Here is an 18,164-nt window from a genome sequence, read left to right as displayed (position 1 = left end):
GGCCGAGTGGTGAGCCCATTGGCCGAATGGACTCCAGCGCCTCGCCCATTGGTCGGCCGCCTTGAGAAGCACGCGGCCACGGTGGCGGGCGGGCAGTCGGAGGGCGGCGGACCGGCGGGGGCAGCGCTCAGGGGGCATGGCGGGTGCGGGACTGCGGGCGGCAGCTCGGCGCTGGCTGCTGTGCGGAAGCCACGGCGGACCGCGGGCCGCCTCGTCCTCACCCTCCTGCCCTGGCTGCGGCCCGCCGGGTCCCGGAGCCCACTGCCCCAGCACCCCGCGCTCGGCGCCCGCAGACAGCGCGGACCTCAGCGCGCACTTGTGGTCTCGTTACCAGGACATGCGGAGGCTGGTGCACGGTGGGTGACTCCGGGTGGGCAGTGCGCCGGAGGGCGTCAACCGAGTGGCGCTCAACAGACGGCCGGGGCACCGTTCCCAACCTTCCCGGGAGCAGCTTACTGGAAGTGCCCTGTGGGGCTTTCCAGGGTCCCAAAACATGATGGCGTTTTGGGAAGGCTCCATCGGGTTGGTCCGCGGTGCCTCTGCACAGCACCGCGACTCCCGGGGCGTGCGGAGCTTGAAATGCCTGGAGCAGCCGCTGCGCACGCGTCCCTGGGTCTTGCTCCTGGGTCCAGTCTTTGGGCAGCGGCGGTGGAAACCTCAGACCCTTGTTCTCCGCTGGCTTTTAGTTTCCAGTGTGTGGACAAAGACTGAGCTAGCGGTGCTCACCGACGGCCCGATGTAAGGCAACACCGGCCGGACATTGTAGGCACCTCTTAGCTTGCCTCTGGCGGTCTACAGCACTCTAAACAGCTTGTTTAGAGTAAAGGCGTTGGAGGATCCGAAAAGTTACTGTAACCCTCTGCAATCCCGGGATGTTGCTGTAGTCCCAGCCAAAGCTGTACAGGGCACTTCCCCTCCCCTAGTCTTTTCTCTCTCTGGAATGGGCTGATGAGGCAGGAGATCTGAGTGTGGAACATCTGTCTATTTGTCTGGGTGGGGTCTAGTGAGGCCCTGTCTCTGCCGCAGATAGATGTGGTCTGGGCTGTGGCCCCTGTCGCTGCCCAGCAGGGTGGCCCCCGGCCTCCTCACACCCTCCCAAGACCCTCAGGCCCCTGTCCCAGGATTGTGGTGATGACTCAGAAAGAACAAGGGGGGTGGGGGGGAAGCTTCTAGAGGAAGCCCCAGAGGTGCTGTGGCTTGCATTGTCTGGTAAAACAGAGTGACTCTGTCGGGAGATTCCAGCTGTGACTGGGCAGGGGTTTCCACTCCAGCTGTGTGGAGACCTGCAGGTTGGCCAGAGTTCATCTCTTGACAAGTCACAATCAGAATAGTTGAGACCTCTGAAGAATGGTTGCTCTTAAGGCCTGGGAATATTGCAGGGTAAGCAGCTTTACAGAAGTCTTTGTTCTGCACCTAGAAAAATCCCTGAGTGGCTGAGAAGCCTGCGTGTCTTGGCGGTGTTGGGGAGGAGGGTCTACTTTCCTATCCTTCGGGGTCCTCCTGTGTCTTCAGATCCTTATGGACCCCCCTGAGTTCTTGTGTGTAGGGTCACCTCCACTAACGTGCCAGGGTGAGCTAACTTCTTGCTTCTGAACCCAGACCTCACCAGGCTAGGTTTTCTGACGGAGTCTGGACAAAACTGTCAAGGCTAGGGTTAGTAGCCCTTCAGAGAGCAGTGGAGGACCGTTAGCCTACGCTTGGCCTCATATGATAGAAGGAAAAGGAGGCCGAGGCAGGTGGGGTGGTCTGAACCTGCCTCTCAACTTAGTTGCCTGGTGCTGGATCGATTGATTGGGGACCTTTGCCTCCCCAAGTTTAGTTGTCTGGACAGTGGCGACAGATGTGTGGTTACCTCACAAGACTGGAGCAAGGAATGAGATGATCTGTAAAACTCCCACGTGGTCTTAAACTGCTAGAGCCCTAAAACCTGACGAGAGGAGGTTGGGGCTAGCCAGTGATAGCATAAGCACACCAGACGACCGCTGAGTCATGGCATACCCTCTCCTGGTCTACTCAGCACGACTGATAACCTGTAGAAGGAAGTGGGCCGTTTAACCACCCAGAGCTAGGATTCCCTTGGTCCAGAAATGAGATAGGTAACCTTAGGCCCCGTATGCTTCCCCATCCTACTGTTCCCAGGAAGGTTTAATCCCCCAGAAGACCCTGGAAAGTAGAGGCAAGGCATGGACCTCGTTAGAACTCTGCAAACTTGGGCCCACAGGTACCATGCCTCTGCTTCCCACCCCAGGGGTTTTCTGGACACTAAGGCAAGCCATAAGCAAAGTTGACATCCAGGAGTGTAGGGTTGTGGAAATTACTAGTTATGTGGGCAGCTGAGGCCCGGGGTCCTGGTGACACCAGATGATGGGTGTCTCAGACACTGTTCTTTTTTTTTTTTTTTTAAGATTTATTTATTTATTGTGTATACAACATTCTGCCTCCATATATGCCCACATGCCAGAAGAGGGCACCAGATCTTATTACAGATGGTTGTGAGCCACCATGTGGTTGCTAAGAATTGAAGTCAGGACCTCTGGAAGAGCAGCCAGTGCTCTTAACCACTGAGCCATCTCTCCAGCCCCCTCAGAAACTGCTCTTTAGGGGGAGGCCATCCGCTGTGTCTTAAGCATGTCACAGTGAAGAGCTCTGTCCGCACTTGGGGATCTTCAGAACAGCTGCTTACTGCTGGCTGTAGGCCACCGGAGGAACTAGCCACACCTGTTCCCACACCTACTCCCTGCACTTGACACTAAAGGAAATGGGGGTGGAGCCCTGTGTTCCAAAGGGGCCTCTGAGGCAATAGCTCAGCACGTAGACGAGGTGTCTGCCCCGCACAGGAGCCGCTGGACGTGCTGTGGAGCTAGAGATTTTTGGTTGATGATCAGAATCAGTGTGGCTGATGACAGACTCCCTGGAGATTTGGACTTTACCCCAGTCCTGCCTCTCTTCCCCTTCCCCTGCAACTCCGGGACTGACCAAGCGAGACCCAGCTTGCACACATCCTACATTTGATCCTGCATGTTGTGTGGGTACAGGCAGGAATGCTGCATAAAGTAGGCTGGTTCTGGTTTTATTCCCCTTTTAAAAGAAGCAAGCCCAGGGGCTAAGATAACATTCTCGAATTCACAGGCATGAGAGGGAGGGAGGGCCCGATCTGCCTGGCTCACATCCCATGTCCTATCATGTCCTTTATCTCCACACACCTTGCTCGTTTTCCAGATGGGGAAGACAAAGGGGGTGAGCCTAGGACCCCAGAACCTTCCTGACATAGTTCCAGGCTTGGCTTTGTTCTGTGACTCTTTTCAGAGGCTTGTGACTGTCACCAGAAGAGAGCAAGCTGGGTAGTGTCCCAAAACCCGACATCTTACATCCCGCCTGTGGTAATTAGAATGTTCTCTGGCTCCGGCCCGGGAATGTCATTATGTGGTCTGGCAGGCAGCTGAAATCCGATTAGAGGGACCTTGCTTCCCGGGGCTAAGGCAGGTGTTCCAAGTTGGCAGCCTTGGGGGGTTCTCCACCCCTCTAATGTTCTTGGGCCCCAACCACATCTCTGAGCAAAGTGGAAAAGCAGCATTCATGGCCTTGGCCTCCAGTTAGGCCAAAATGGAGCTAGTCAACATCCGGTGGGAGGAGTCCACAGTCCCTGCACCCTGCCCTTGACAGGTAACCCCAAGAAAGTGGAAGACAGGCCAGTGGACAGTGGGGCTCCTGGACAGGTTTTGAGTGAGTAGTGCTGCCAGGGTTCCCACACACCCATGTCTGGTAAAACTCGGTGTCTGTGGGGCACCACGGATGACAGATTAACATAGAAAAGGAAGCTTGTAGCTATGACCAGACCCACGGAGGAGAGCAGACTGGCCCATTGTCAGCTTCTACTTCACTGGGCCAAGATGTAATAATTCAGTATCTTATGGGGCTGGGTACCCACAAAGTACTTGGGCCATTTGCCTTGGCTATGACCATCATAATGGCACCATCCTCTTGGATCTCCTTCCCTCTAGACCTTCTGCCCCCTGAGGTCTGTAGCCTCCTAAACCCAGCAGCCATCTACGCCAACAATGAGATCAGCCTGAATGACGTTGAAGTCTACGGCTTTGATTATGACTACACGCTGGCCCAGTATGCGGATGCGCTGCACCCCGAGATTTTCAATGCTGCCCGGGACATCCTGATAGAGCACTACAAGGTGAGGCGGTGAAGCCCTGGAAGCCGGTGGGAACCAGACTGAGTCTTGGGGTTCCCCTGGTATCCTGAGCTGAGGGCTGGCCCTGTTCCTGGCTTTTTGTCCAACAGTACCCTGAGGGAATTCGGAAGTATGACTATGACCCCAGCTTTGCCATCCGCGGTCTCCACTATGACATTCAGAAGGTGGGTAGACACTGATGTGCACAGGGCCGGCTTCTTCAGCCTCCTCTCCTTATCAGGCCACCCTGACCTCGGCTGTCGCTTCCCCCTTAGTAGCGTCCGTAGAGGTTTTGTTGTGGAGGGTTGGGAGGCACTGGGGAAGAAGCTGGCTCAGGGCCAAGGACAAAAAACCTGCGTCCTCACCACTGGTCCCGCTCCGTGCACGCTTCCAGAGCCTTCTGATGAAGATTGATGCTTTTCATTATGTACAGCTGGGAACAGCCTACAGGTTAGTGTCGGGTCCACCCTCAGTTACCCTTATTCCTATCCTGTACTGCTTCCTGGGCTCCGGCTGAGGGTATCTGTCCCCCCACTTACCCCCACCTCAGGGGTCTCCAGCCCGTACCAGATGATGAAGTAATTGACCTATACGGTGGCACCCAGCACATCCCGCTATACCAGATGAGCGGCTTCTACGGCAAGGTACCCACACAGCCTGCCGGTGCCTCAAGGCAGATCCCTCTGTCTCTAGTACTTGGAATAGCGGCTAAGAGTTGACCTCCGTCCCCAGGGTCCTTCCATCAAGCAGTTCATGGACATCTTCTCCCTACCAGAGATGGCACTACTGTCCTGTGTGGTTGACTACTTTCTGGGCCATGGCCTGGAGTTTGACCAAGTACACCTCTACAAGGATGTGACGGTGAGGAGGCGGGCCTTGTCCCTTAGGTGCACCCCAGTCTGTTTGCCTTCCTCCCTGGCATGTCCTCACTGTCCCCTTGTTCCCCTTAGGATGCCATCCGGGATGTGCATGTGAAGGGCCTCATGTACCAGTGGATTGAGCAAGACATGGGTAAGGGTGGAGAGTCGCCCTTACCGTGGCCTGCCTGAGCAGAGGGTCACAGGCCTGGCCCTCACAGACCCACCTTCCGTTTCAGAGAAGTACATCCTGAGAGGAGACGAGACGTTTGCAGTCCTGAGCCGCCTGGTGGCCCACGGGAAGCAGCTGTTCCTCATCACCAACAGTCCCTTCAGCTTTGTGTGAGTCCAGGCCCGCTGTAAAGGGTGTGTGTGGGTTGGAACGGGGGGATGACACCGTACTGCTCCCGGACTATAGCCAGTGCCATCTCTACACAGGGACAAAGGCATGCGGCACATGGTAGGTCCTGACTGGCGACAGCTCTTCGATGTAGTCATCGTCCAGGCAGACAAGCCCAACTTTTTCACCGACCGGCGCAAGTATGAGCTTAGCAGGGACTTTGGGGTTATGGAAGGAGGTTACAGGCCCCACTCCAATGAGAAGACTTGGGCACAAACCCAACTGGCCCAGACTCAGTATTCTCTGTGCTTAGATGGAGATGCCCCCTTGCTAGACAGTGTGCCGCTTGAGTGGGGGGCTTTATAGGGCCAGGACGGAAGGCGCCCAAGCTGTGGCTCTGTCACAGACCACAAGTCAGGCTCTTTACTCCTCACCCAGGCCTTTCCGGAAGCTTGATGAGAAAGGCTCCCTGCACTGGGACCGCATCACGCGGCTGGAAAAGGGCAAGATCTACCGGCAGGTAAGGACTCTTGAGGGGAGCAGTCCTAATAGGTGGCCTTGGGCTATGCAAGGGCAGCCTTCTGGCCTTGATCGGGCTTACATTGTGGACTAGAGCAAATGGCACCAGGGCAGGGCTACTAGGAAACAAGCCTGGGTGACAACGGAGGAGAGCTTGGCCTTTGGTCACACTGCTTGCTTTGGATTCTGTATCTACTCAGTAGCCTAGGAACCCTGGTCATCACCTCTAGGCCTTGCTATTCTTTAGAATATCCCGCTTGAGTCATGGTACAAAAACCCTAGAATGCAACCAGGCAAAACCAGCCTGGTTGAAGTCCTGAGGTGAGACTGGGGAGGCAGCTTATGGATTAAGCACCCACCACCACCACCACCACACATGCACGCATACACACACACACACACACACACACAGAAACACATCCTGGTTTCCTGTGTGGTGACTCAGAGGAAAAGCCAGATTTGAGCTGACATCTTAGCTGAGATGGTCCTGGGGCTGGGGAGCCCACACTTGGCCAGGAGAGCAGCATGTAGATGCCTCAAGTCAGCTGGCAGGCCCCTGCTCAGCATCCTGCCTTTCGCACCCCGATCTCCAGTCCTCAACTCTTGTCTTACCATCAAACTGTGGTGGCCCTCTTTGTGCGAAGGTGACTTGCTTTCTTGGCAGCTCTCAGGCCTAACATTGTATTAGAACCCTGTGTAGCTCTCAGGAGCCCTCTCCTGGGTCTCTCCATCTGCCCCTTGAGATTCTTTTTATTTGTTTTGTTTTGTTTTGTTTTTTGAGACAGGGTTTCTCTGTGTAGCTTTGGAGCCTGTCCTGGAACTCACTCTGTAGACCAGGCTGGCCTCAAACTCAGAGATCTGCCTGCCTCTGCCTCCCGAGTGCTGGGATTAAAGCCGTGCCCCGCCACTGCCCGGCTCCCCCTTGAGATTCTTGATCTAGGGGCCATGTCCTCCACTGCCCTTCAGATGCCACCCCCAGCTCCCATCTCTCTGAGACTCACTGTTGTGAGTTGCTCTATGAACTGCTCTGCTGAGTGTTCACCTCTGGGCACCCCTGAACTTCTCAACGCTGGCCACTCCACCCCCACCCCCGAAGCGTCCTCAGTCATGGCTGTCCCTTGGTATTGTCATCTTTCCCTGGCCTTGGAGCCGAGAAGCACATGGCTTGCCAGTGTGCTCTGTAGTTGATCCACAGGTCCTGTGGGTAGAGACTGAGGAGGTTCACAAGAACTTCAGGGCTCTTTGCTCTAGGGCCTTGTGGTTTCTCACAAACAGGGATTAACGCCCTTATCTGGGTGGGTGAAAGGTCATTAGAAGAGGCCCTTGAGTGAGGGCCAGTTCACCCCTACAAGAGATGTTCTGCTGCAGGCAGCCCTGCCCCCCTTTTCTCTTGGAAGGAAGAAGTAGTAAGGGCCATGGAGCAGGGAGGCCACGGGAAAGGGCAACCCAGCATCCGGCTGGCTTTGGCTGCCTCGGGAGAGCCGGGAGGACTGGTGACAAAGCCAGGCTCCCACAGTCAAGGGAGCACAGTTGGCTCAGCAGTGTCCTCCACTCCCCAGGGAAACCTGTTTGACTTTCTTCGACTGACAGAATGGCGAGGGCCACGTGTGCTCTACTTCGGTGACCACCTCTACAGTGACCTGGCGGTGAGGGGTGGGGGGCTTTTTCCCCAGGGAAGGAGGGAGCCCTGCCAGCTGGTGCTGAGGTCTGCCTCCCATCCCTTCCACTAGGATCTCATGCTGCGGCATGGCTGGCGCACGGGAGCCATCATCCCTGAGCTGGAGCGTGAGATCCGCATCATCAACACGGAACAGTACATGCACTCGCTGACCTGGCAGCAGGCACTCACCGGGCTGCTGGAGCGCATGCAGGTAGGGACAACGGGAGGGCTTAGGGGCTGGTAAATTGGAGTTGGGGCTGCACCTCCTAAATCGTGTTTACCCCACCTCCCCATATTGTGCTCCCCCAGACCTATCAGGATGCAGAGTCGCGACAGGTGCTGGCTACTTGGATGAAGGAGCGGCAAGAACTGAGGTGCGCAGACCCGGGCCACGACAGGGACCCTGCCCCAGCCTTTTCTCCACGCATTGATGTGCACCCTGTTTTTCTCCCCAGATGCATCACCAAGGCCCTATTCAATGCGCAGTTTGGGAGCATCTTCCGCACCTTCCACAACCCCACCTACTTCTCCAGGCGCCTCGTGCGCTTCTCTGACCTCTACATGGCCTCTCTGAGTTGTCTGCTCAACTACCGTGTGGACTTCACGTTTTACCCACGTCGAACACCCCTGCAGCACGAGGCGCCCCTCTGGATGGACCAGCTCTGCACTGGATGCATGAAGACACCTTTTCTCGGGGACATGGCCCACATCCGCTGAGGGCACTTTTATTGTCCTAGACAGATCATCCGTTCTTTCAGCCCCAGCCACCCTGACAAGCAATAAAAGTGCTCTCTGTCCTTGCATGTGCCTCTGCTTCCATTCCAGACCGTCATTTGACCTTGAGAATCCTCTGGGTATCAGGGAAGTCCTCCTCCAGGAGCGAATCCTGCAGAGGGAGGCGGGGTGCAGCCAAGTAAGGCTCAGCCCAGGGCCTGTCCCCACCCCCCTCCAGCCACACTTCCCACCCCACACTCACATCAAAGGGCTCACAAAAGGCATCATTGCTGCCAAAGACAGGGTTGGGGACAGAAACCAGGGCTGGACTGGTCCCTTCTTGCCATGGGGAGAAGTCATCATCGGCATTATCTTCTGCCTAGAAGAGGAGCTGTGACTGGTAAGGCCCCCCCACACATGACAGAAGGACCCTGTCCCCACACCCCCAACCCCTCTTTACCTGGAAGGCAGAGAAGCCGAAGCCTGTGGGCTTGCCTCGGGCGCGCAGGTAGAGGGCTCCAGCTACCAGCCCCAGCAGTGTTCCAGAAGCTACCACGATCCCCATGCTTAGTGCCACAGGTTGAGGCTCGTGTCCCAGCACCGGCCTCTGTAAGCAAAAAGGGGGTGAGTGTCAAGGACCAGGCCAGAGATAGCCCCTCTCCCTTGAGGCTCTGTCTCCCACTTCTGCAGACTCACAGGCTGGGGTGGCGTGAGCAGGGGGCTGGCCAGAGCGTGGATGATACCATTGAAAGCCAAGATATCCCACACGATGATGTGGCTGACCACAACTGCCCCCGGGGTCTGTGGAGAAACTGCAGTCAGGCCCCCAGGTAAGCAAGGTTGAGCCAGGAGGGTACTGGTAAGGCCAGACTCACCAGAGGGACCCTAGAACTGTTGTCGGAGCCTTCATCTCTTACAAAGAGGCTAAGTCCTGAGTGGGCAGGAAGCCATGTCCCCTGGCTGGCATTAGCACTCAGAAAGGTGGTATTGGAAGCGTGGAGTTCTAGGTCTGAGCCACTCAGCGTCTATGAACAGAGTAAGATCTGTTGGGTTAGGCCCACCAGAGAGAGCAAACTGTACCCAAGCCCCTGCTGTTACCATATTGTCCACAAAGCCTTCGTTGACAGGAACAAAGAGTGTCTTGAAGGAGCGCTCATCGTCCAAGAAGTCCAGAAAATCCAGACCTCGCTGGGTGGCATTGGCATAGTCCAGCAACATCTAGGGTGAGGAGATGGGGGTGTGGACAAGCTTTCTCCTTGGGGATCCCAACTGCCTACATTCCCACTTCTGAGGCTAGACCCCTGCACACCCCATAGAAGGTAGAGAAGTTGGCGGTGGTAGCCAGGACTTCGAGCAGCTTCCCATTGCATGTGCTGATCCCGTCACCCACAAAGCCGACCCGACATTGGCAAGCCACATCTGCAGGGAGGAAAGGCATGTCAGCTTAGAGAGGAGTATTGGGGAAATCGGGTTATGGGTAGGCAGAGGTCAGTAGAGTGAACATACCTTGCACACGGTAGCAGTAGGCATCCCAGCGCTCCGAAAGGTTCTTGCGGACCCCAAGGCTGATTACACCTACACGATTATCACCACAGTCTGCCGCTGGGAAGACAACAGGGTGGGCAGCAGAGCCATTGGCCAACCAGCCCATGAAGCAGACATGAAAACCCAGCTGTAGGGGCAAGAGGAGATGCTGAAACCAGAGCCCAACTCAATGGGCTTCCATAGGCTTAGCTCCTACCCTTGAGCCCTGTGCACCTGCTGGGCAGCGGAGAGCTGAGGGAGCGAAGCAAGGGCTGCTCCCTGGTCCTCACAGGCTTCCTTGGCCTCTGAGAAGGTCAAGCCATAAGGGCCACTGGTGGCCTGGATGTGGAAGACACCAGCCTGTTTTTCTGCAGGAAGAAGGGAGGGTGTATGTATGATTGACCGGACAGTAACCGGGGATGCTGCAGTGGGTCAGAGGTGGGTAAGGAAGCATACCCTGGAAATGCAGGTCAGTGCACAGAGCGTCTCTGTGGCAGGGAACTGATTTGCTCATGCATCGGTCCACAGGCGGCTCAAGCTCCGCCAGACACTGCAGTCCGTCACCCACATAGCCTACATGGCATTCACAGCGCCGTGTGTTCTGTGGGCAGAGAGAGCAGTGGATGCTCACAGAGACTGGAGGAGTGGGCTGTGAGGCCTCTACACCCAGACTACTCAGCTCCCCAGGACCTGCTTACCGGACCAGTGTTGAGGCAGTCAGCATGCTCGCTGCAGCCTCCACGGTGGCCGTCCAGGCAGGGATTGCGAGCTCGGCAACTCCAGCCATCGCCCTCATAGTCAGGCAGACAGGTGCAAGTGACCATTGTCCCCACCTGGCTGCAGTTGGCATGCTCACTGCAGCCGCCATGCCCCTTCCGGCACAGATCTGCCACTGGGGGCAAGGAAGGAGTGGTTGAGCCGCTTACCTAGGGTGGGTCCAAGGCTTCTTACCGGCAACTCACAGCCTCCTGCTTACCTGTGCACACACGGCCGTCCCCTTCATAGCCCAGGCTGCACTCACAGCTGTTGCCCACACGGCACACGGCCTGGGTTGCACAGGGTGGGGTACATACGGGCTGCAACTCTGTCCCCAGGACCCGTCCCATGAGATCACGTCAGTAGCTCCCCTCATAGCCACTGCCCCTCCCATCCGCCATAGGGGCCTCCACCTGAGTGTGCAGCTAGGCCGAGGGGTGGCGGCCAGTGCGTGCACAAATGCACACAGGCTCAAGGGCTACTCACCCAGCTGCACTTCACAGCGTGGCCCAGTCCAGCCTTCGTCGCAGAAGCAGGAGCCAGAGCCCCCAAGGCCTTCATCACAACGTCCATGTGGGGTACAGCGGCAAGCTGAGGAGAAGGACAAGTTGACACACAGGGCAAAGGAAGTGGGGCAAGATCGAATGGGACAAGGCAGAGATGACTTACCTTGGCATTGGGGTCCAAAGGTACCTGGGGCACATAATTCACAGGCTGTCCCAGCAAAACCCAAGTGGCATTTACACTGCCCACTTCCGCTCATGCCATCCAGACACACGCCGTGATCACTGCAGGGGCTTTTGGGGCCGCCAGGGCAAGCTAGGGAATAGCGTAGAGGAAGGGACCAGAGGCTCTCATGAGAACACCCACATACCTGCATCCCGGGATCTGCCGTCTGTTCCCCTACTGAGTGCCAGCCAAGGCTCTTCAAGCTGTGTCAGTTCACCCATGTCCTCACAGCCCTGAGACCCCCCCCCATCAGACCCCAGAGAATGCCCTGAGTCTTCAGAACTCCGTGCCAGATTATGAATCTTCTGTACACCTACCCTCACGCATTTTAAGCATTCCCCTACCCTAGAGCACCCCAAAATCCTTTCTTAAAGGGCAATAGCCAGAACTTTGATTCGGACCATCTTGGAGGCTAGAGGAACTGGTCAGCTTGTCTGCTGCTCTCAGAATGCTTACCTTGGCAGTCAATGCCGTAGTGACCAGGGCAGCAGCTGGGCTTCCAGATGACTGTGACACAGTTTCGGTGGCAGCCCCTACCCAGTCGATGGTGGTTCCAAAAACTAGGCTGTATCCAGGCTCCACCACGCATTGTCAGGGAGTGCAGTGGAGTTGCCCAGAACTTGGAGTAATCACGCCAGCAGGACTTGGGGCTGCCCTGGGTCAAAAGGAGTCAGGCCACAGCCAGCCTGAGCTTGATGGTGCTCGGCCCCTCCCCTCAACCCTCATCTCAGCCTCTAAGCCCTTACCTGCTCCTGTGAGCCCCGAGGACAGGGTGGCTCCAGCCCACAGACGCTGCAAGTCTTCTGGAGGGGATGGAGGTCAACACTGCAGGGTCAGGTGGATGCACAGGGCAGGACAGGTAGGCTGGGCCCCTGCCATGCACCTGTGTCCCATGGCCTTCCTCACCATTTGAAGTGTCTGGGTCTCAAAACGATCACAGCGGGCACCAAGGCCGGGTGGCTCCAGCAGCTGGTCGATGCCATAAGCCACGCCCCCTTCAAAGAGCAAGTGTCTTTGCACAATGCGGGTGTTGTCTTCACCTACCAGGAGCTCACCCTAGAGGGGAAGATGTAGGGATCATGGGCACTGCAGCCCCTCACTGCCCTGCCCCTGTTGTCCTTAACCAAGCTCTCTCCCCAGACTCACAGGCCGAGCACGACCGCAGGAGAAAGAGATAGTGTTTCCATACATGGTTCGGAGTTGGCCCAGGTTGGGTAGGTCAGATGCCAAGGCCTAAATAAATGAAGACATGATTGGAGTTGGGCATGCAGGCAGTAGGGACCAAAGATCGGGTCTGTGCCCACCTCAATGTTGCGGATCACGTGACCCCGAAGAATGGCTGCCAGTTTGTCACGGTGGTCCTCATGGTAGAGCCAGTTCTGCCGGTCAGGAGGCAGGGCTTGCAGGGCGGAATCTGTGGGCCACAGCATAGTGAAGGGACGATGAGTTGCATCCTGAAGCATGGGCAGAAGACCAGCCACCTGTGGGGGCGGAGCAAAGGTGTGACAGTTAGAGATGAGGCTGGACCCCAGAAGCCAGAAAGAAGACGCAGAGAAACCCAGCCCAGATAACTAGCCACGCTTTTCTGAAGTCCTGGGTGGACGATCATTCCCTCATCTGCGGAGAACTGGTCCCAAGGCCCCAGCAGATGCCTTAAATTACAGTGATCCATACATATGAACCATGTATTTATGAACTATATATATACTGTTCTCTTCTACCTGTGATAAAGGGTTATTTGTAAACTAGTTACAATAAGGGATGAGCAATAGCCAGGAGGTGGTGGTGCACGCCTTTAATCCCACCACTCAGAAGGCAGAGGCAGGCAGATCTCTGAGTTCAAGACCAGCCTGGTCTAGGACAGCCAGGACTACCTGTCTTGAGAGGAGAGAGAGGAACAATACACCATAGAATTGAAACAATATACCATAATAAAAGTTATTTAAATGTGAGATATTTCTAGGGCTTTTCAATTTAATACTTTTATTATACTTAACCTGGTTGGTTTTTGTTTTGGTGTGTGTGTGTGTGACATGGGAGTGCTTGCAACTGCACACATGGAGACCCTACAGAAGTCTTTTCTCCTGTCGCATGGGTCCCAGGGTTGTCAGGTGTGGTAGCAAGCACTCTCACCCACTGAGCCAGCTTGCAACATGGCTGACAATGAATTGAAATTGCAGGTAGGGGAGCTACTGTTTATGGGCACACTTGCAGGGGAAAGTCTCCACACACCTTGGCTGCACACTTCCTCACCGAGGAGGCTCTTACATTGTACAAGGAAATGCCCATAGGCACATTCGTTCCCAGAAAGAGGAAAGCATGCATACTGTTACACGCATGCGCACACACTGGCAGGCCCGCATTCAGGAGAGCAGTACCGTCACTAGGCGGCTGAAGATCTTGTAACCAAAGCTTTCAGTAGCAGCGGTGATATTTCTCTGGGAAAGAGCATGCGTGGGTCACATGGTCAGGCAGGAAGAGAGGATCCCAGCCTGCCACCCAGTCCCAGGCCTTTGCCCAGCCATACCCGAGGGACCGGGACAGTGTCAGCCTCCCAGTGTAGCACATCCGGTGGCAGCAGAACACGGTCAATGAAGTGCAGGACACCATTCACCGCCTCATAGTCACTGCTTACCACCCGAGCAAAGTCATTGAGATAAATGCTGCCCTGTGGGAGGACCGTGGTCGCATCGGGGCAAAGCTGAGGTTGGAATTGAAGCTACGGGGTGTGCCTAGGTCAGAGCAGGGCTTGAGGTGGAGAGTGTTTTTTTGGTAGACAGTGCTGGGTTTTGGACTGAGGTAGAAGATGAGTCAGGCAAGGGCAGAATCACTATGAGAAGGTTGTACAAGGAACCACACTAGGCCTGGTATTGTGAGAGCATGGTGCTGGTATCAGCTTGACTTGGGAATCCGGGCTTGGGGCAGGCCAGTGCTGACAGGGAGGGCCCTGGGTGTGGGTATCCTCTGGGCGGGACTCCACACCCTCCCGTTTGGATCCAGGCTGAGTAGTAAAGGATTGGAGGCAGGGGCACAGGGACAGTTTGAAGGGGGCTGAGCTGGGGGTTGAATCCTGCAGGAAGACTCTATAGCCAGTAGGACCAACGGTGTGAGAGCTCACCTCCTTCTCACTGAAACGCAGCGTGTGCCCAGACAGTGCAGTGGCATATTCCTGGTCCAGCAGGTCTTGGCTCCCCAGCTGCCGGCAGCCAACCACGTGGTAGCGAAACACCAGCTGGCGATGGGCACGTATCCTAGCCAGCTCATCCTAGCATAGAGTCAGGAAGATAGTGGGAGCCAATGATTGTCACCTCTGCTCATGCTGTGACCAGAGCACTCATCTCTCTCCCGACTTCTCCCAGGGCTGTATACCTGGGACATGTTGCTCACTAAATCAGCATGGGGCACAAAGATGGTGAAAGGCCCATCACCCTTGAGCTCCTTGTATTCCTGGGGAGGCAGGACACGACGTGAGTGGAAGGGGAACAATCTGGGACCAACTTGGAGTATCTAACGATCTTCTGGGAAAAACTGAAATTCTAAAGAGTCCAGGCCAGCCCCCCCCCTCCGCTCAATCAGATGGGAACATAGAGGTCTAGAGCAGGTTGGCATTTGCCCAGCAGGTCTCAAAGGCCTAGGCTGGCTACTCACCATGAGGTTGAGGCTGAAGAATGAGGCATGCTTGTTCCGTAGGAGCTCCTGGGGGAGCAAGGATCAGCTCAGATTTTGGGTGACCCCCCCCAAGGTCTGGCCAAGGCAGAGATGAGGAAAAGAAATCCAGGGAGGGTTCTGATCTGGGGCTAGGATTGTTTGCATGTGATGAAGATGAGGTTTAGCCCAGGAAGAATTAGGGGTCAGATTCAGGGTCATAGTCAGGATCAGAATTGAATCTGGGATCTTAGCCTAAATTGGAGTTCAGGTTCATGGGACATAGCCACAGTCAAGCCTGGGTCAGATTTGGGCATCATTACCAGTCCAACTCGTCCATGGCAGGTGATCCCATCTCCCACGGTATGACTTGGGTTGCAGGTACATGTCCTCTGCCCATCTCCTGTGCTTCTGCACACAGCATAAGGACTGCAGCCGCCATTGTTCTGGGTAGAAGAGGAAGGCTGCGGTGGCGTCCTGCCACCTCTGAAAGACCAGCCTTAGGAAGGATGCCTCAAAGTCCCTGGTTGCCCCTCACGGTTTTATTTCTGCTGTTGAGTCCGACTAGAGCTAGGGGTAAGGGAAGCCCTGGAGCCATCGTAGGGGTGAGGATAGCTGTTTCTGGTCTCAGTGCCCTTCTCTCTACAAATGCGCTAGGATATGAGGTTCTAACCTGGGAGCAGGGGTCCAGAAGCTTGCAAGTCTGGATGCCATCACCACTGTAGCCCTCACGGCAGCTACAAGAGACCTGTCGCAAATCCTGATCATTGTGGCTGCAAGGAGCCCAGAATGGCAGGGCCACCCCAACCTAGTAGTCTGCATGGAGGCCCAGGATTAAGCCTGTCAACTGACCTGCTGGGGGCCTGTGGGGATGCAATCAGCGTGAACGTGGCAGCCCCCATGGCGGATGAGACAGCTGTTCATCTCTAGGGGAAGAAACGCCGAGATGAGGAATAGCCCTGATGACCCCCCTGCCCATCTACATGGCCTGCCCTCGCATGCAGAGGCACCTCACCCTGGCACAGCTCTCCATCGCCTGTGTAGCCCTCCTGGCAGGTACACGTCCGCTGCCCGGGAGCCACCTTGGTGCAGTTGGCATAGGGCGAACAGCCCCCATGGCCAGCAGCACATGGATCCACCTCTAGGGAGAGGTTGTGAGACACAGACAGGAGATAAGGAAAAGGCTAGAGAGGCTGTGGGATAGCCACCCCAAGCATTCCAGAGTGGGACACAGGGCGTCCGGATGGCCAACCTGAGCAATAACTGCCGTTGCCTGAGTATCCTGCAGCACAGATACAGGTGGGGATTCCAGTGGCGTCCTGTATGCAGCTGGGAGGGATGGCAGCCACTTAGCCTGTCTGCCCTGTCCTGCCCACAATCACCCCAGCACAGGTTGGGCTCACTCACTTGGCATTGGGATCACACTTCTTGGGACACTGAGGGTTGATGATTTCTGGGAGTAGACAGAAGGTTCTGGTCATTTGGAGCAGAATTGTTCCCCTGTTGTCACTTGACCCTAACCTCCTGGGACCTACTTTGATCACAGCGGAGACCCTGCCAACCAACATTACAGACACAGCTTCCGTTCCCTCGCAGCCCCTCCTGGCACAGCCCGTGGTCACAGTCACATACTGGGAGTGGGACAACGAAGGGCAGGAGTTACTTTCCCGCTCTTTACGGTGTAGAACCCAGTCTGCTCCCTTCCCAAGGGCCCCCACCCTACTCTCTGCAGACCTCACCTCCAGAACAAGTAGGTCCGTAGCGGCCCAGCTCACACATCTCACAGGCTGTTCCGTGGAAGCCCTCTTGGCAGCGGCATTCCCCGCTGCCCAGGAGCCTGTCTTGGCACTGCCCATGACCTGAGCACACTCCACCTAGACCCCCTGGGCATGGTTCACACAGTGTGCCAAAGAAGCCTGGGCAGCAGTCGGGCACCTGTAGGGGCAGGGGAATGGGAAGGGGAGGAGAGAGGCCCAGGGTAGGCCGGGATGGATGTCATTACCCAGGAAGAGATGGTTACATCTCAGGGTCACCAAATGGAGCAACTTGGAAGCACAGACCCAGGGAGGGCAGACCAAAACCCTCAGGGGATGCGGGGGCTGCCTTCCACAACCCTCCCCTGGTGGGGGTAGACTCAAACAAGGTAGAGTGGCAACTCCATGGGCTGCACAGAAGAAACAAGGAAGCCTCAGTACTGCACTGGCTGATGGTGCCAGCTCTGGGATTCAACTCTGTATCTCTCATGTCCATTCTCCAGGGGTTAAACACAGGAACAACAGTAGCCCTCCGATTCTGGACATTCCTAAGACCCTTGCTTTGCTGTCTTTTTAAAAAATGTATTTATTATCTATGCAGTGTTCTGTCTGCATACACGCCTGTATGTATGTATGCATGCATGCCTGCATGCCGGAAAAAAGGCACCAGATCTCATTGCAGATGGGTGTGAGCTATCACTCAGGACCTCTGAAAGAGCAGTCAGTGCTCTTAACCTCTGAGCCATCTCTCCAGCCTCAGATTTGCTGTCTTTGCTGGAAGCTCAGCATCTCTGTCCTTGAAATTCAGTCTGAACTCTTCCGTGGGCCTACTCTGCTCTCCGTCCTGGGCAAAGTGGCAAAGCCTTAGCAGGGGACACCTCAGAGCAAACCTGGATCTTCTTGGCACATGTGTAGGAACAGCCCCGGGAGAAAGAAAAGCCAGATCTGTAGACACAGCTCTTCCTAGGTGTGTCCTAGAATTGGAGACACACAGGAAGGGTCACCTGCCAGCCTGGGAAGAGACAGGGTTGTTCGAGGGAGATAAACAACTATGCTGGACAAGCATAAGGGTAGTAGAAGGGAGAGGTAGAGGCCAAGACAGTCGGGCCTGATGAGGGGACAGCAGAAGGATCAGGACTAGCGCAACAATGAAGCTCCCCTAAGCAGACCAGGGCTGTGGTTCAGCCTTGCCCATCCTGGGCCAGTTCCCAGCAGGGCTGAACCTGGACCTTTAGTGGGGACATGGAAGTAAGTACGGGGTTGTACTGAGCCCAGCATCACCTGCAGCTGGAAGCCTTGAGTGCAGCGGAATTTCCGAGTACAGTTTATGCATTTCTCCTGGAGAAGAAGGGCAAGGTATCAGTTGGTCCAGGACAGACTAGTCAAGTGTTCCTGCTACTCAGACCAAGCAGCATCTGTGCGTGAGTTTCGCTTTTGTTTTTGAAACAGGGTCTCACTAGTAACCCTGACAGGCCTGACGTTT

At 55.8% G+C, this 18,164-nt stretch overlaps 2 protein-coding genes across 4 annotated transcripts in view; one reads left to right on the top strand and one right to left on the bottom strand.

Moving 5' to 3' along the window:
- Positions 1-103: 103 nt before the first annotated feature.
- Nt5dc2 (5'-nucleotidase domain containing 2) lies at positions 104-8,379 on the top strand. The gene is made up of 14 exons (XM_057769554.1): positions 104-356; positions 4,002-4,186; positions 4,294-4,368; positions 4,578-4,633; positions 4,734-4,827; positions 4,916-5,044; positions 5,134-5,194; positions 5,280-5,382; positions 5,479-5,580; positions 5,819-5,900; positions 7,459-7,545; positions 7,630-7,770; positions 7,869-7,933; positions 8,015-8,379. Exons 1-14 carry the CDS (start codon positions 137-139, stop codon positions 8,274-8,276), a joined length of 1,662 nt encoding a protein of 553 aa, XP_057625537.1. The 5' UTR covers positions 104-136; the 3' UTR covers positions 8,277-8,379.
- The window catches only part of Stab1 (stabilin 1), a 28,715-nt gene continuing 18,802 nt past the window's right edge, over positions 8,252-18,164 (bottom strand). For 2 of the 3 annotated variants that reach the window (XM_057769552.1, XM_057769553.1), the window contains 34 exons: positions 17,963-18,019; positions 17,572-17,655; positions 16,667-16,862; positions 16,463-16,558; positions 16,335-16,380; positions 16,180-16,256; positions 15,943-16,068; positions 15,780-15,853; positions 15,601-15,675; positions 15,251-15,373; positions 14,931-14,978; positions 14,652-14,729; positions 14,401-14,547; positions 13,810-13,950; positions 13,661-13,720; positions 12,587-12,763; positions 12,429-12,515; positions 12,189-12,338; positions 12,029-12,085; positions 11,739-11,937; positions 11,223-11,372; positions 11,040-11,144; positions 10,774-10,881; positions 10,496-10,689; positions 10,254-10,398; positions 10,032-10,165; positions 9,780-9,945; positions 9,583-9,692; positions 9,372-9,491; positions 9,149-9,298; positions 8,970-9,074; positions 8,734-8,880; positions 8,536-8,652; positions 8,252-8,445 (listed from right to left, as the gene is read on the bottom strand). In XM_057769552.1, the coding sequence (XP_057625535.1) occupies positions 8,389-8,445; positions 8,536-8,652; positions 8,734-8,880; positions 8,970-9,074; positions 9,149-9,298; positions 9,372-9,491; positions 9,583-9,692; positions 9,780-9,945; positions 10,032-10,165; positions 10,254-10,398; positions 10,496-10,689; positions 10,774-10,881; positions 11,040-11,144; positions 11,223-11,372; positions 11,739-11,937; positions 12,029-12,085; positions 12,189-12,338; positions 12,429-12,515; positions 12,587-12,763; positions 13,661-13,720; positions 13,810-13,950; positions 14,401-14,547; positions 14,652-14,729; positions 14,931-14,978; positions 15,251-15,373; positions 15,601-15,675; positions 15,780-15,853; positions 15,943-16,068; positions 16,180-16,256; positions 16,335-16,380; positions 16,463-16,558; positions 16,667-16,862; positions 17,572-17,655; positions 17,963-18,019 (3,906 nt within the window). In that variant the 3' untranslated portion in view covers positions 8,252-8,388. Of the gene's footprint in view, positions 8,446-8,535; positions 8,653-8,733; positions 8,881-8,969; positions 9,075-9,148; positions 9,299-9,371; positions 9,492-9,582; positions 9,693-9,779; positions 9,946-10,031; positions 10,166-10,253; positions 10,399-10,495; positions 10,690-10,773; positions 10,882-11,039; positions 11,145-11,222; positions 11,373-11,738; positions 11,938-12,028; positions 12,086-12,188; positions 12,339-12,428; positions 12,516-12,586; positions 12,764-13,660; positions 13,721-13,809; positions 13,951-14,400; positions 14,548-14,651; positions 14,730-14,930; positions 14,979-15,250; positions 15,374-15,600; positions 15,676-15,779; positions 15,854-15,942; positions 16,069-16,179; positions 16,257-16,334; positions 16,381-16,462; positions 16,559-16,666; positions 16,863-17,571; positions 17,656-17,962; positions 18,020-18,164 lie in introns of those variants that run through there. The other variant, XR_009057132.1, reaches the window with a different exon arrangement.

The sequence above is a fragment of the Chionomys nivalis genome, chromosome 5 (genome assembly GCF_950005125.1).
Source record: "Chionomys nivalis chromosome 5, mChiNiv1.1, whole genome shotgun sequence".
NCBI classification, from domain to species: Eukaryota; Metazoa; Chordata; class Mammalia; order Rodentia; family Cricetidae; genus Chionomys; species Chionomys nivalis.
Note: the sequence above shows the minus strand (reverse complement) of the source record. Positions and strands in the feature narration are given on the sequence as shown.